This window comes from Podarcis melisellensis, assembly GCF_964234715.1.
Source record: "Podarcis melisellensis genome assembly, chromosome: 16".
In the NCBI taxonomy this organism is placed as follows: Eukaryota; Metazoa; Chordata; class Lepidosauria; order Squamata; family Lacertidae; genus Podarcis; species Podarcis melisellensis.
Window position 1 is genome coordinate 27,112,612 of NC_138533.1, and position 14,959 is coordinate 27,127,570.

General features: G+C 46.6%; 1 protein-coding gene across 1 annotated transcript; it reads left to right on the forward strand.

Annotated features, from left to right (window-relative positions):
• Positions 1 to 1,625: 1,625 nt before the first annotated feature.
• On the forward strand, positions 1,626 to 12,545 carry CRKL (CRK like proto-oncogene, adaptor protein). The gene is made up of 3 exons (XM_081892183.1): positions 1,626 to 2,215; positions 3,715 to 4,177; positions 11,661 to 12,545. Exons 1-3 carry the CDS (start codon positions 1,881 to 1,883, stop codon positions 11,793 to 11,795), a joined length of 933 nt encoding a protein of 310 aa, XP_081748309.1. The 5' UTR covers positions 1,626 to 1,880; the 3' UTR covers positions 11,796 to 12,545.
• The last annotated feature ends 2,414 nt before the right edge of the window (positions 12,546 to 14,959 follow it).

Below are 14,959 nucleotides of genomic sequence, written 5' to 3' on the forward strand. Positions count from 1 at the left end.
GGGGACGCAGGGGTAAGCATACTCCTAACATTTTGTGAATCTTTGTGCTTTTGTGCATTTACTGTATTTAATTTTCCTGATTTGAACTATAAAATGGTGACTTTCTTGGGTCAAAATGAGAGTACCCCTAAACATTTTTCAAGAAACAAAGCACTGGATGAGGTTACTCTCAAGTAGGAATACGGAGGATTTTGCTGTGTGTGTGTAGACATTCACCCCAACCCATAGACACACACCCCCATTAGGGTGTAAAAAATAAACACACAGCCTGGGGAAAAATGATTTTTTAAAAAACCACACAAATTATTTCTTCATGAACTAAAGTGATGCCACTCTCCTTTCTTCTGAAACTATGCTGAAAAAGTGGGAAACACGTTTAAGAAGCCAGATAAAATAAGTAGGAAGGAACTCTGATGGAAGAACGGGGCAGTTTGAGGTTGTGTGGGTTGCCACCGCAACATGACGGCAGCCAAGGCAGACAGCTTTAAAGGGCAGTTAGGCAAATTCATTGTGGAGGATGAAGCTATTGTGATGGCTCGGCTCTGGGCTCTAAAGAGCAGCCGCTGGGAAAGGCCCCCTCATTATGGGCTTCCTGGGAACATCAGGAATTGATGCAGAGAGCTTTCTAATCCAAACATTAATATTAATATTATACAATCCCATGCGGATGTGGGTGTAAACCTCTGAGTTTTGCATGAATCAAGCATTAGCACGAGACCTCCACGTATAGGGCGGCATATAAATTCAAAAAATAAAATAAATAAAAATGACTGTGAACAGTGGAAAGATTTCCCAGAGTGGAGTTTTAAAAGCACCGTAGAATTTATTCATAGCACCCATGGTGTTAAATAGGAAGGGGAGGAAGTCAGAAATAAAAGAGTGTCAGTTGCGTAACAGCACAAGCTTCTTACAAACTTGGCCACTACTTGGCTGCAGAAAACAAGCCATTAAAACTTAGAACTGATTTTTTAATTTAAAGTGTATGTGTGCGTGTCAGCACAAAAGCAGGATGCTCGTCGGGACCAGCCTTAGCTTCCAAGACAACTCTCACGCTTCCCAGCTGTTTTGGACTACAACTCCCATCAGACCCCTAGGCAGCACGGCAACATGAGGACGGGGGGGGGCGATGGGAGTTGTAGTCCAAAACGGCTGGGAGGCGCGCGAGATGTGGCGGAAGCAAAGGAGAGCCTAACCCCAACGGGCCGACCCTAAAAGGCTTCTAGTGGGTTAGGGCTGGGCTGGGCTCCGGCCTCTCACAGATCATCCGTCCACAGTATGCTTGCGTGCTGGGGAGAAGGATTTGAACGAGGTCGCTTGCTCTGGAGTGACAGGCTTTGCATCTCCCGAGGAGCTTTCAGGCCTCGGGACGGACGTCGCTAGGAAATGGCCGGAAGCTGCCGCTCTAGGAGTTCCCTTTCCCCATACTTACTATCTCTGGGAGGAGGAGCGGCGGGGCTCTATCCGCGCCTGCGCAATCCCCGAATGCGGCAGGTGCGTAAAAATAAAAAATTTGAAGCTCGGGAGCCCCGCCCCTTTTGACGCCCGGCGTCTCCCTCGCGCCCTTCCTTCCCTTCCGCGCCTGCGCGTCGGGCGTGGCTTCGGGCTCCCCTTTCCCTCCCGCTCCGGCCTGGGCCGCCATTTTGGCGCTGCGCTCTGGCGGACGGAGGAGCCGAGAGCGGCTGAGGCGAGCTTGGCGGGCAGGGCCTTGGAAGAGCCGGCCGCTCCTCCCGAGGGGCGAAGGGCGAGCGGGATGCGCCGCCTGAGCTGAGCAGGAGGAGCAGGAGGCCCGCCTCAGCCTCGCCCCTGCGCCCGCCTTCGCTTCCCCCGGGCCCCGCGGCCTGCCTGCCTGCCTCCCCTCCTCCTCCCTTCCCTCCCTCGCCATGTCTTCGTCGTCCTCGTCGGTGGCGTCGGCGGCGCGCTTCGACCCGTCGGACCGCTCGTCGTGGTACGCGGGCCCGCTGTCCCGGCAGGAGGCCCAGGGGCGCCTGCAGGGCCAGCGCCACGGGACCTTCCTGGTGCGGGACTCGGCCACCTGCCCCGGCGACTACGTCCTGTCCGTCTCGGAGAACTCGCGCGTCTCGCACTACATCATCAACTCGCTGCCCGGGAGGCGCTTCAAGATCGGCGACCAGGAGTTCGAGCACCTGCCGGCCCTCCTCGACTTTTACAAGATCCACTACCTGGACACCACCACCCTCATCGAGCCCGCGCCCAGGTCAGGAAGGAGGCACGGAGGCTCCTCGCATGCATACACGCCCCACAGCCAACCAGCCAGCCACTGGCATCCCGAGGGAGCGGCGGGAGCTCTCGTGAAGCCCCGCCAGGTGCCAGGACTAAGTGGCCCATGATGGCCTTGACCCTTGGGGTGCTTCCTCTCCACAGAGGCCACCTAGGGCCGCCGCAGGAAGCCCACAGAACCACAGGAATTCTCACTGTCGAGCTGCTCTTTTAATGAGGGGGGTGGAAGCGAGCACCAACACTTCTCCTTGTGCCACAGTGCAGGGCTAGCCCAGGGCCACTGCAGCTCCTGAGTCTGTAAGAGGTCACAGGGTGGCCATAGGGAATCTGTATATGTGTGCGTGCAAAAAGACCCATGGAGCCACCTCTGATAGGCGCATATGTTTCATCTTCTCATGCTGCTGTGATGTGGCAGGTGTTTTCCCAGATGTTCCTACTCCATGTGAGGGCTGTTGTAGCCCTTAATCTCGTACTGGATGTGGGCATCCCAAATTGATGGGTATGGCTGTCAACTTGCTTTCCTCTCTGCTTGTGAGAAGAGGAAACACATGCGGTTGCCTTGTGCATGTGTCACAATTCACCCTTGGATATTCTGAAAACCAAGTTAAATAACCTTGAAGTTACAAGTAAAGAAATAAAAATGTTTTTTCACCCTCCCTTGTCATCAAACCTGCCCCCCCCCCATATCAATGCCCATTGCTTTCCTTGCCCACCATTGCCCTGGTCACATCAGGAAGTGCAGCTGCAGTGTGCTACTCTTGTCTTCAGTCATTATGCATTTCACAGCTTCCCCTCACTTTAACTAGGTTGTAGCTAGCCATGCCCCTCTTCACAATCTGAAAACTATTCTGACTGGATTTTGGAGCCCACGATTGGTTGCTGGAAATCTTAAGCATTTGGGATCTGTTTCCTTGATTTGGGTAACCACCTCATCGTAACATATTAAATTTCCTCTCGCTCCTGCTTGTCTCTCCAAATAGGGAGATGACAAGTTCTCATAAGATGTAACATGAGGTGGCTTAGTGGTCAGGTAAGGAAGAAGCCAACCAGCAGGATAGGATAACTTCTGGGTTTGGCAAGACAATTGGTTGAATGACGTAGACACGGGTGCTTCAAAACCAAACATTCTGTATTTTATGAAAGTAGCTGTTCCCTAAAGCTGTGTTACACTTCTAAATAGCTGTTCTTTTGGTAGAAAATGGCGCAGCTTAGAACTGCCCTGTCACTTCTCCAAAGATTATTGTTTCCATCTGTTCCCCCCCCCAGCAAAAAAACGGACACTGAGCTCTAGCCTCTTCTGCTTCAGTAGTAGTTGCTGCTGTGTTTAACAGGGCCAGTGAATGTGACTTGCATACGTTTCCCCCCCCCCCCAGGGTGGCTTCTATTGAGTATGACATACACTAGCCACAAAGAATTCCATCAAACATTTCAACCCTGATTTAAGACATCTGCTACTAATCCTTCTGTCTTCTTTAGGTATCCAGCTGCACTGATGGGATCTGGATCAGTCCCCATCATGACTGCTGCGGAAGATAACGTGGAATATGTCCGGACTCTTTATGACTTTGCTGGAAACGATGCAGAGGACCTGCCATTTAAAAAGGGGGAGATCCTGGTCATTGTAGAGAAGCCTGAAGAACAGTGGTGGAGTGCCAGAAACAAAGATGGCCGTGTTGGGATGATTCCTGTTCCTTATGTTGAGAAGCTTGTCAGATCTTCCCCACACGGAAACAGGAACAGGAATTCCAACAGCTACGGGATTCCTGAGCCTGCCCATGCTTATGCTCAGCCTCAGACGGCCAGCCCTCTTCCCAACATAGCCAATACGCCTGGGGCAGTCATCACTCCCCTCCCATCCACACAGAATGGACCAGTCTTTGCCAAAGCGATTCAAAAGAGAGTTCCATGTGCTTACGACAAGACTGCCTTGGCGCTAGAGGTAAGCTTTTCAGCTGGCTGGATGTGAGGCTTGGCTATCCTGTCTAAAGGGAGTGTCTGCAGTCTTTCCGTTATGGGGGTTTTAAGCTATTTTTGTATTCGCGTACTTCTATAGTTGCATATGGGCCTGTGACCAGGAGGGTGCCTGCTTTCCATGCTGACTCCGGCATCTGCAGAATTCAGCTTCAGGAATCTTGGCTAGCAGGTGCCAGGAAGGGTTTACAGGGCTTCTACCCTAGGTCAAACATTGGATTGGCAGTGGGGAGAAAGCAGCCTCACACATTATTATTATTATTATTATTATTATTATTATTATATCCTGCCCATCTGGCTGGGTAACCCCAGCAACTCTGGGCAGCTCCCAACACAATATTAAAAACACGATAAAACATCAAACATTAAAAACTTCCCTGAACAGGGCTGCCTACAGATGTATTCTAAAAGTCAGATAGTTGTTTATTTCCTTGACATCTGGTGGGAGGGCGTTCCACAGGGCAGGCACCATTACCAAGAAGGCCCTCTGCTTGGTACCCTGTAACTTCGCTTCTCACAGGGAGGGAACCGTCAGAAGGCCCTCGGAGCTGGACCTCCGTGTCTAGGCTGAATGATAGGGGTGGAGACGCACCTTCAGGTATACAGGGCCGAGGCCGTTTAGGGCTTTAAAGGTCAGCAAACACTTTGAATTGTGCTTGGAAACCATTGTGCTTGGAGCCAGTGAAGATCCTTTATATGGTCCCAGCAGCCACTTCTGGTCACCAGTCTAGCAGCTGTATTGTGGATTAGTTGTAGTTTCCGAGTCTGGTGTAGTGTCCTGGTTAAGTTCACTCCCTACAAATCCTGGCCTAAAACAGAGCCAGCTACTTGGGTCACTTTAGTGAAATGCAGTGAGAAACAGGCTGTTGGCTGCTCATGAGTCTTGGTTGGTGCTGGTATTTGTTAGGTAGGTTTAAATGACATCATCTGCCCCAGGTCACTCGGATGGGGCAGGATAGTAATCGCATTTAGATGTAAGGCATTAAGCCGTGTAAAACTGGTACACTGAGGGTGCTTCTCCTGACTGCTCTGTGCACATCTTCCCTTAAGGACCTTAAAGCTTTTAAGACTGCTGTTTTCAGGTGGTTGCTGCTGTTGAGGCAGAGATGGTCTGTTCCTGTACTTTTCAGGTAGTTTGTTGCAGAAATCAGCCATGGCTGCAGGTCTGCCCGCCTCGTCTGCTGCTCAGCTTTGGACAGTGAAATTCATGTGTGTGCATTCACAGGTGGGGTGTCTTAAAGGACCTTGTCTAGTCTAGCTCTGTTCCATACAGGAAATTCAGGACAAATGGTTGCCCAGCCTCTGCTCAAAGCCTCCCAACCAGGTAGAGCTCAGCAGCACCACCCCTCTCTGTCATTGACTCCATTGCTGAATTACTCTTAATGTTAAGAAGTTCCTTCTCATGTTCAACTGAAATCCAGCTTTCCGTGACTTAAGGTCCATTAGATCTCGTCCTTCCCTACAGCCTCACCAAGCTCAGGTTTCAGCAGTCCCTTCAGCCTTTCCTTGTAGGACTTGCTGGGCATCCCCCTGACTATCTTTACTGCCCTTCTGAATCTCTTCCAGCTTCTTTTGGCAGCCACCAATGCAGCAGCCACAGATGAGTTCTGACTAGTCCAGAATCAAAGGAGAACTGTTATTAGCCAGCCCATAGTACTAAACCATATTGCACGTAGCCTTTGCAAACTTCCCATCAGTTCATACCACAAACTAATAGTTTACATAATAAAACATACATTGATACCGTACATTTAAATATGTCATAAATAAAATCCATATCCACCATATTTACTGCACATAAAACTTGGTTCAGTTCTTTAACAACGTTCATAAAAAAGTGTGCATGTAATTTCTCGGAATCTAGGCCAAATAACAGTGCAATATATAAGTAACAGGAAATTGGTAAATAATGGCATTTCTTAAGGGGTTCTAATCAGGTACAGTAAAATAATAAATAGTGAGGTATATCTTCTGTAGACTTGCATCCAAAGAGGCATTATTGCTCAGACTGGAGTATGCATTTTTATTTCCCTTCAATTACCATTACAATGGTACCTCAGGTTACATACGCTTCAGGTTACAGACTCAGCTAACCCAGAAGTAGTACCTCGGGTTAAGAACTTTGCTTCAGGATGAGAACAGAAATTGTGCTCCGGCGGCGTGGCGGCAGCAGGAGGCCCCATTAGCTAAAGTGGTGCTTCAGATTAAGAACAGTTTCAGGTTAAGAACGGACCTCCGGAACAAATTAATTACTTAACCTGAGGTACCACTGTACATGGAATCAGTGTTCTGCGAAGGCATTACATAACTAACTTGTTTTAAACTGTTTCTGAATTTGTATTTTTAAGTTCCTCTAACTTGCCCTGTAACCTTACAGTGAAGGACAGATAAGAAATCAAAAGAATAAGAATAGTTTAGTGTATTAGTCACTTTCCACAAAGAGTCCCAAACTGACTGACAGAAATAAGTAGGTTGCTGAGATGTTTGCTTAATGCTTTTCGCTGACAGTAAAGATGGTCAGCAGTTTTATCTTAAGCAAACATCTTGGAAGATAAAACTATTGACCATTTTTACCAGGGGTCGGTAATGGGCTGGTTCACTCCAGTGGAGATCCCTCCATGGGCCGGATTGTGCACGCACGTTGGCGCGTGGGGCTGCGATTTCCGGCGTCTGCGCAGACACGTTTCCTGGCATCTGAGCATGCTCAGACGCTATTTCCAGTGCCCCGGAAGCGCGGCGCCGGTTTGGCGTGTGGGGACTCACCGAGCGGTTAAACGACCCCCGTGGGCCGCTTGTGGCTCATGGGCCTTAGGTTGCCTACCCCTGATCTTTACTGTCAGTGCAAAATGTGAGCACATCAAATGGTCAGTGGCAGATTTCAGCTATAAGATTTTTGCAGTGAAGCAATGCAACCTTTCACTTTAGTTATAACAGTGGCTTCTAAAGCTTCTCCTGGCCTTACTGCGATTATATTGCGGGGAAAACAATGAAACCTGTAATCCTTTTAAGTAGAGCAAAATATGCCATGTTACAGCACCTCCAAGGAGTTCTTGACTTCTTCTCTCTCATCTCAGAGTCACTTAATGACTGTTTCCTGCCTGCCTTGTGGAGGAAACGGAGCCTGGACCTTTTGCAAGAGACTCATTACTGGGTTTTGAAATAGTTTATTTTATTTTCATTTTAAACTTGCTAGCTAAGAGTTCAGAATTGGCTCCTTTTTCTGTCCATTTCATTGATTGGGCAGGTGCCCTTTTCTTCCTCCCTTGGTTTCCCACTCCAGCGCTTTCCTCTTCTCCCTCATTTCCCTTCTTCTCCCCGCCTCCAAAAAAATGCTTTACAAATAATGGAAATAAGATGATATTTTAAATTATGGTTGGGGGAACTATAGTGAACCCACCCTGCCCAGTGAGGCTGGACTGCAACTCTCATCATCCTTACCCTTTGCCATGTTAAGTGGGGTGGGGGCTGATGGGAGTTGGAGTCCCACAGCAGCTGGAGGCTGCCCACAGATGCTGGCCAGCACTGTTAAATTCAACTTCTTTGGCACATTTCCATTTCATGCCATCCTTATCTGTGAGTTCTTCAGAAAGTGTGTTGTTCCTCTTTAGCTGTGGCCGTTGTGGCCATGGACTGTTAACATCCCAAGTGTTTAAGTGGGTTGCTTAACCTAAATGTGGAAATACTTTGCTGTGGCTGATAGCTGCTAAGCGATGACTTCAGCCTTGTAAGGATTTGGGGCTGGTATTTCCTTGTTGGTGGTTTCCATCTGCTTGTTGCTAATTTCCGGGGTAAAACCTGCGAGGACAAAAGAGGATTAAGTGACTTGGGGCAGAATTCAGCCAGACCTTCTTGGCAGGGTCCACTGGAATGAATGGGGCATAAGCATTAGTTGTGGGGCTTGTGCTGACACTTGTGGCTTGAACAGTAACTTGGAACTTAGCTGCAGGCTTAGCAGTGAGTCAGAGGAAATTATGCGCCTGAGGTGCCTCATTCCTTTTTTATCCCTGTGTCTCTCAGCTCAAAGAAGGAGCGTGGCAGGCGTGAGTAAGCTTGTAGTGACTTGCCCGTTCCTAAGTCTCCATAGTCTACATGGCCTGGGGCACGTGATACAAGATTTCCCTAAAATACACCCAGGCTTCCTCATTTGGATGGGACAACCCCCTCCCCAAATGCCAGTGTGCCACCCCTTCCCCCCAGTTTCTGTCTTCCAAATAGAGCCAGGCCTCTCTCCGCTGCTCCCCCACAAGTGAAGTGACAACCTGTTTTCTTGACATTGAAATAATTCATTATGACTTTTTCCCAAACCTCGCCGGACCCACCTTATTTAAATATCTGAAAGGTCACTCAGGCAGTTCCAGTGAAAGGAAATTATTAGTCTTACAGCACAAATACATCGGACCATAATGCCAACATGGTGCTCAGCAGAGTTGTAATAATGCCAGTTTTGTAGAGGAGGAGGATGGCTGGGGGGCCACTTGGCCATAGCTGGCCTTTTGCTGGCTCTGATGTTCTCAACCTGTGAAGAGGAATCGTTCTGATACGGCTTTGGGCTTGCCACTCTGTTTTCCCCTTTGGGAGGAGGTGGACAGAAAGTATGCATCACATGGGAGCTCTGATGTCTCACAAATGCAGTAGAGCCTCTCCTCGTGGCTCACTTTTGACATCCATGTTCTCAAGGTGGGCTTTGTCAGCTGCCCCAAGAAGCCCAAGGTCGGTCTGTCTTTTGACTTGGTTGTGTTGCTCACTACCTAGGACCAGGTACATTTCTTTACATAAGGGAGCAAGTAAAAATGTGGACCTTCTACCATCTCATTCTTTTGTGTATTCTTTGAGACCATTCCTGCTGCATCCTGATAGTCACTGTTTATTTATTTAAAATATTTATAGCTCAGCCCTCATCTTCTAGCAGGCAGCAGCAAACCTTTAAGCGAGAGCAACGCCTGCTGCTGCTGTTGCCGCCACAACCTTTGGGTGCTTGGTTGGGCCTTCTCTGTGGCAGCATCTAAGCCAGGGGTAGGCAGCCTAAGGCCCATGGGCCACAAGCAGCCCATGGGGGTTGTTTAACCAGACCACAAGCCACCCCTGAGTCAAGCCGCCCGCTCGGCGAGTCCCTGTCCGCTGTGCTAAAGCAGCACAGCGCAAGGACTCACTTCCACGGTGCTGGAAATTGCGTCTGCGCAGACGCCAAAAATCACGTCTGTGTAGGCACAGACGCCGGAAATTGCGGGTGTGCGCGTGATCTAGTCCACGGAGGGATCTCCGCCGGAGTCAACTGGCCCAGGCGAGGTAAACCTTGCCGACCCCTGATCTAAGCTGTGGAATTGCCTCCCTGCTGTTATGCCTCTACTTCCTTTGACACAGGAGATACCCACCTATTCTTCTGATTGTAAACTTTTAACTGATTTTAATACTTCATTTTTGCTTTGTTGTAACCCACCCTGGGACCTGATGGCAAAGAGCTCCAATTAATAAGAACAAGGTGTAATAATAAGTGGAGGTAGTAGTTATCAATGTCATTTCCTACTGAAGTCTGCCCATTGCTGCTTGTCATGGAAATTATTAAACATATATTTAGCCGACACTTTAAGGTGTCTGCCTTCCTATCCCAAGGCAGATTGCAATGTGTCAGTTACTCTACAATATTAAAATTCCAACATTTAAAAATAAACTGATCAGTGATAAAACCACCCAAATGTAGTTCAGAATAACAAATTCTTCAGGGCTTTCCTGAAGGCTAATGGAGGGGGGGCACCTCATTCCTTGAGGTGTGTGTTCTAGAAATATGGGATTATTGTGGACTAGTGAGCCAGGTCTTGGTTGCTGATTTCTGCCTGGGTACAGGCTGTCCTTTATCCTGCCCCTCTATTGAAATGGAATTCCCAAGCACTGCCAGACTGCATACTTGACCCTTTATGGGGTCTATAATTATGGCCTTATGATCCAAGTTGAAAGTTTGCAGAAGATGCCATCCAGGCAGAGGCTGCCCTGTCCTTCCCCAGCTCATGCCTAGTTCAGCTTCGCACCTCCTGCACACCAGGACACTTTCTGCTCTGGGATCGAGTTTTATTTTGTCTTAAGAAGTTCCTAGTATTATTATGTGTCCTACTTTTGTCTGATCTTTTTTAATTATTGCAAGCTACTCTGGGTGTGTAAAAAGTTATAAAATGAAGTAGCTCAGAGACTCCCAAGAGGAGCTTCTTTTCTTTCAGTTTTGGTCTTAAATTAACTATGTTAATGACCAAAATCAAAACCTTGTTATACCAACCACTTAATATTCTCAGTGGAGAGGGTACATTAAGTAGTATGTTTAAACGCTGAATGTGTAAGTTTTATGTGCAGAGTCAGTGGATAAAACAAACAGCATTAGATGTACTGCTGGATAAGTGTTTAATAGCTCTTGTATTTGTTTAAAAAACAATTTAAAATTGTTAAAATAAAAATAAAGGGACAAACATTCTGAAAAGGCACCTAATACTCCTGCTGGCCTTTATAACCCTTCGACCCACTAATACTTTTAGGTCATCCAGAAAAACAAGCCCTCCTCTCATCTTATAATTGCCCCAATCTTCATACAGAGTAAAAGAAAGAACTGGCATTACAGTGGTACCTCGGGTTACATACGCTTCAGGTTACAGACTCCGCTAACCCAGAAATAGTGCTTCAGGTTAAGAACTTTGCTTTAGGATGAGAACAGAAATCGTGCTGCGGCAGCGGGAGGCCCCAGTAGCTAAAGTGGTGCTTCAGGTTAAGAACAGTTTCAGGTTAAGAATGGACCTCCGGAACAAATGTAAGTACGTAACCAGAGGTTCCACTGTATAGGAAACCTGCACAGTTTTTCTTGGGATTGTAGCTGTCCCCTCTTAAACTCCTCCTTACTCAGTTTCGCTTGGCAATTTGTGGGCAGCCACTGCAGGAAGCAGGTGGGTTCTTGTTTTGGTCCAGCGTTGCTTTTCTTACTTGGAGTGTGTTGCTGTGGGAAGAAAGTGCTGCTTCTTAGTTGCTGTTAGTTTAAGAGTTGTAGGTTTTCACCTCTATGAAATGCCTCCTCATGTCTTAGTGGAAGGACAAGGGACTCGTGCTATTTTACCTTTCGTTAATTTTACCCTTTCAATGGTTTCTGGACCTTCCTTCCCCAAAGAAGAAACAGAACTGGGGCTTTTAGTGTCAATCAGATGTCCTCCTCAAATGGCATTGGGGTGCTTTTTCTTCCAAGCCTGGGGGCTGGGCTGGGCTGGACATGAGTGAGGTGGGAAGAACAGGCCAGTTTCCATGGGCTGCTCTTCCCAGGGTGGCTTTTGTGACCACCAGCCACCGCCACCTTGTAGCAGGCCATGAATGGTGCTTTCTAAAGTCATGCTTCATTTTTCAGGTGTAGTTCCTGTATGTAGAAATAATTTGACTGTTTCCAGCCATGTCTTAAGGTGTGTTTTCCCCCTCTTTCAACTTTGCAGGTTGGTGACATCGTGAAGGTCACAAGGATGAATATCAATGGTCAATGGGAAGGTGAAGTTCATGGTAGAAAAGGGCTCTTTCCTTTCACACATGTCAAAATAATTGACCCTCAGAATCCTGATGAAAACGAATGATTCCTGTTGGCCCATTTCTCTGTTGCTGCTTCATTTTCCTGGCTATCATGAGCATCATCGGAAGTGCAATGATGACTGTTAATGGCGCCTTGTAAGCATTGTCCATTTTTTCCAGCTTGCTGCAATTTGACAGCCCTGTAGTATCTGTTTGGAATGCATACAGCTGAAGTTGCTTGTGGGCCCTCGTGCGGCAATGACGTCGTCCAAAACTTAAAAGTATCACCTGTAAGGATTTGGGACCTTGAGCTCCAGAAGATTGGTGATGTCACCCAAGCAGAAGAACAGGGGGTGGAACTTCAGCTGACCTGGCCAAGGTTTCTGTCCATTGGCAACATTCTACTCAGGAGGAGAATTCTAAGCAACTTTGTCCAGAACCTACGTAATTTTATTTTTCCTTCCAGGGCAGGGAACACTTGATTTGAGAGGAAATAATCTGTTTAAGCAGTTAGAATAATAGTGTCTTTAGGCTATAATTGATGCTTGTGTATTATTAGCAAGACAGTTCTGTGAGTTTGTCGTTGACCTAGGAACAAGTTTGGGATGGCGGCAAAATGTCATTTTAAGGAATTGCATTGAGCAGGGTCTACTATTTATAACCATGACACATAACTGGTCTGTTTTGCCATACACTTGTCTAAAATTTTGCTGTTTTGTTTGCAAAACCATGGCAGGTTTTTTTTTTTAAAGCTGAATCTGACAGTCACTAGATGCAAGATTTTAAAAGATAGTCTTTCACAAGCTTGGTTGAAATTGGCACTTTCTGCCTCTTTTAAAAAGCCAAAACACCAACCATTGATAATCTCCAATGGGAATATAGACGTAATGAAAAGTTTTTACCATTTAAACCTTTTAACTCTCCTGTGCCCTTCTGTACAAATGTCTCTGTTAGATTCTAACTATCATAACGAGGAATGGTAAATGCAGAAACTTGAATGTGGGTTTTGTCATTTGAAGAACTGACTCTCTAGATGATGATTTTTAAAAGTTTAGTTGGCACGTGTTGTCTCTTGAGGATTTTGGACTTCTGAGGAGCCTCATGTTCAATCAGTATTAAAGTGCCTTAATTTGGGATGAAAGTTGCTGAAGGGGATGCCATTTCAGCTTTAAGGTCTGCAGAGAAGCAGTTCAGTTCACTGATCCTTAAAACCCTGTAGTGACTGTTGATGGTCTGAAGAAGCATGATTTTACTGCCAAACATACTGTGAATTAGGCTAGCCTTGAAAGCATTTTCCCACCTTAGGTGCTAAGACCCTCCTAGAGAATAGCCAGGCAGGTGCCCCTCTTGATCTGTCTTGAGTTACGGTGGAGTAGTACTACTGAGCTTTGTGTTTAGGAATATTTAAGCTGCAATAAATGTCAGTCTGCCATAATAAGATAATCCTACTACATAGAGGCCCTCACTCTCCCGAGCTGTCCTTAAATGACAGCTTATAGATATAGACTGTGTGCAACTTCTGCCTTGAAAAGCTGCAGAAGCAGCACCTGTGTGTGCGTTTGTGCGTGTGTGTGCATGATGGGATGCTTTTTTATTTACCCTGCTCTCAGCAGGCAGCGAGGAGTCTGATGCTGGAGCCAAGGAGCTGTTGCTGCCTTGACTCGGTCTTCAGACTCTTTGCTGCCTGGTAAACTAATGTTAGGATTGCAAATAAGAAACTCTGCACATGAGTGTCTGTTAACCAGGACCACAAGCAAGACTAGCTGGTGGCTTCTGAGGCAAGTGAGAGCTTTTAAGTCCACCTGAAGCCAAAGAGTGGCTTCTGTCATGGCTAACGAGTGCAGCTCAAGTGTAGCACACTAAGTTGATTTTGATGGTAAAACTTGCATCAAAATGTTTATTTGCTATTTTATTATGATAAAAATATTTTCATACTAAAAAAAACTCCAACCAACCATGTTTAATCTGTCTGTAAACGTCACCAGTTTTTCCTCTTGGCTTCTGGCTGGGCTGTGTCTCGGAAAAGCTGCTGTCCCTTCCTGGGGCTAGTTTCCGGTTAATCGTAAGACCTCATCAATCTATGCATTACGATGTAAGGTGCCAAAAAGCCTTGCAGTGCAATCCTTGGCATGTTTACTCAAAGTAAGTCCCATTTATCTCAGTAAGCCATGCTCCCTCAGTGAGTGTGCATAGGGTTGGGTTTCAAATTAGTAATTGGTTGAAATGTCTGCTTGTCAAAACCATCTTGGGAAGGTTTTCCCTTATCCTGCTGTACAGATGAATGGATCTCTGATTGAGGGGGGGAACTGGCAAAAGTGCCGATAGAAATCATGATTGTTTACAAATCAGGCAGGAATGCATCAAAGGGAATCTCCTGTTTGGTTGGGCCTCTTGGGGGGGCCCCGACCATTATTTTTTTGTAAAGGGACAGAAAGCGTTCGCTGTGCCATTTCATGTGCCTGCAATAACTTTTTGTATTGTATAATGAACATTCTGGAACTGGGTTGGCTGTCCTGTGTGTGTAGTGATTTACTCTGATGTCTCCAGCAGAACGCGAAACTTGACTGCTCTCTTCCCTTGTGGGACCAGTAGAAGTGTTCTGGGGAGCTGTAAATGTTCCTCTTGACCTAGTTTGGGTTGTTATAAATGCAAACATATCCAGACCCATTTTTTGCAGAGGGGGGAAAAAAAGGTGGCCTTGTACTTAAAAGACAGTCTTCACTGTGCAAACATTTTTACATAATGGAAGTATCGTTTGAATTTCAGGCAATAATGTGTTATGCTTTAAGCCTTATTGTGGGGATCATCATAGCTTGTTTTTATTTTATTTTGTGCTACAGAATTAACAGTATTAAATATATTCTTAGAACACACAGAGTGTCTTTTGTTAAAATTAATGCCTTTTTTTGTTTTCTTAGTTTACTTCACTGGAGGTCCCACAACCAGCCATTGCCCAGTTTGCGTACTCTCAATAAAACATGCATCCAACTTGCAGCAATAGTTGTCATCTATGCCATGAATGTTCACTGTCATGCTGGCTGCCAGCGTCAGGCTTTCCTGTGATAGCAGAAGATACTCTGTGCAAGAGGATCTCATTCCCTTCCCCACAGGGCTCTTGTGGCTGCAAGAGAATGGGTCTCTTACCCTGAATATGCTTAAAGGAACATTTCCTTTATAGCTCCTGGACTCCTGGAACTGAGAAGTGCTAGGGAGTATGCAAAGCTCTGTG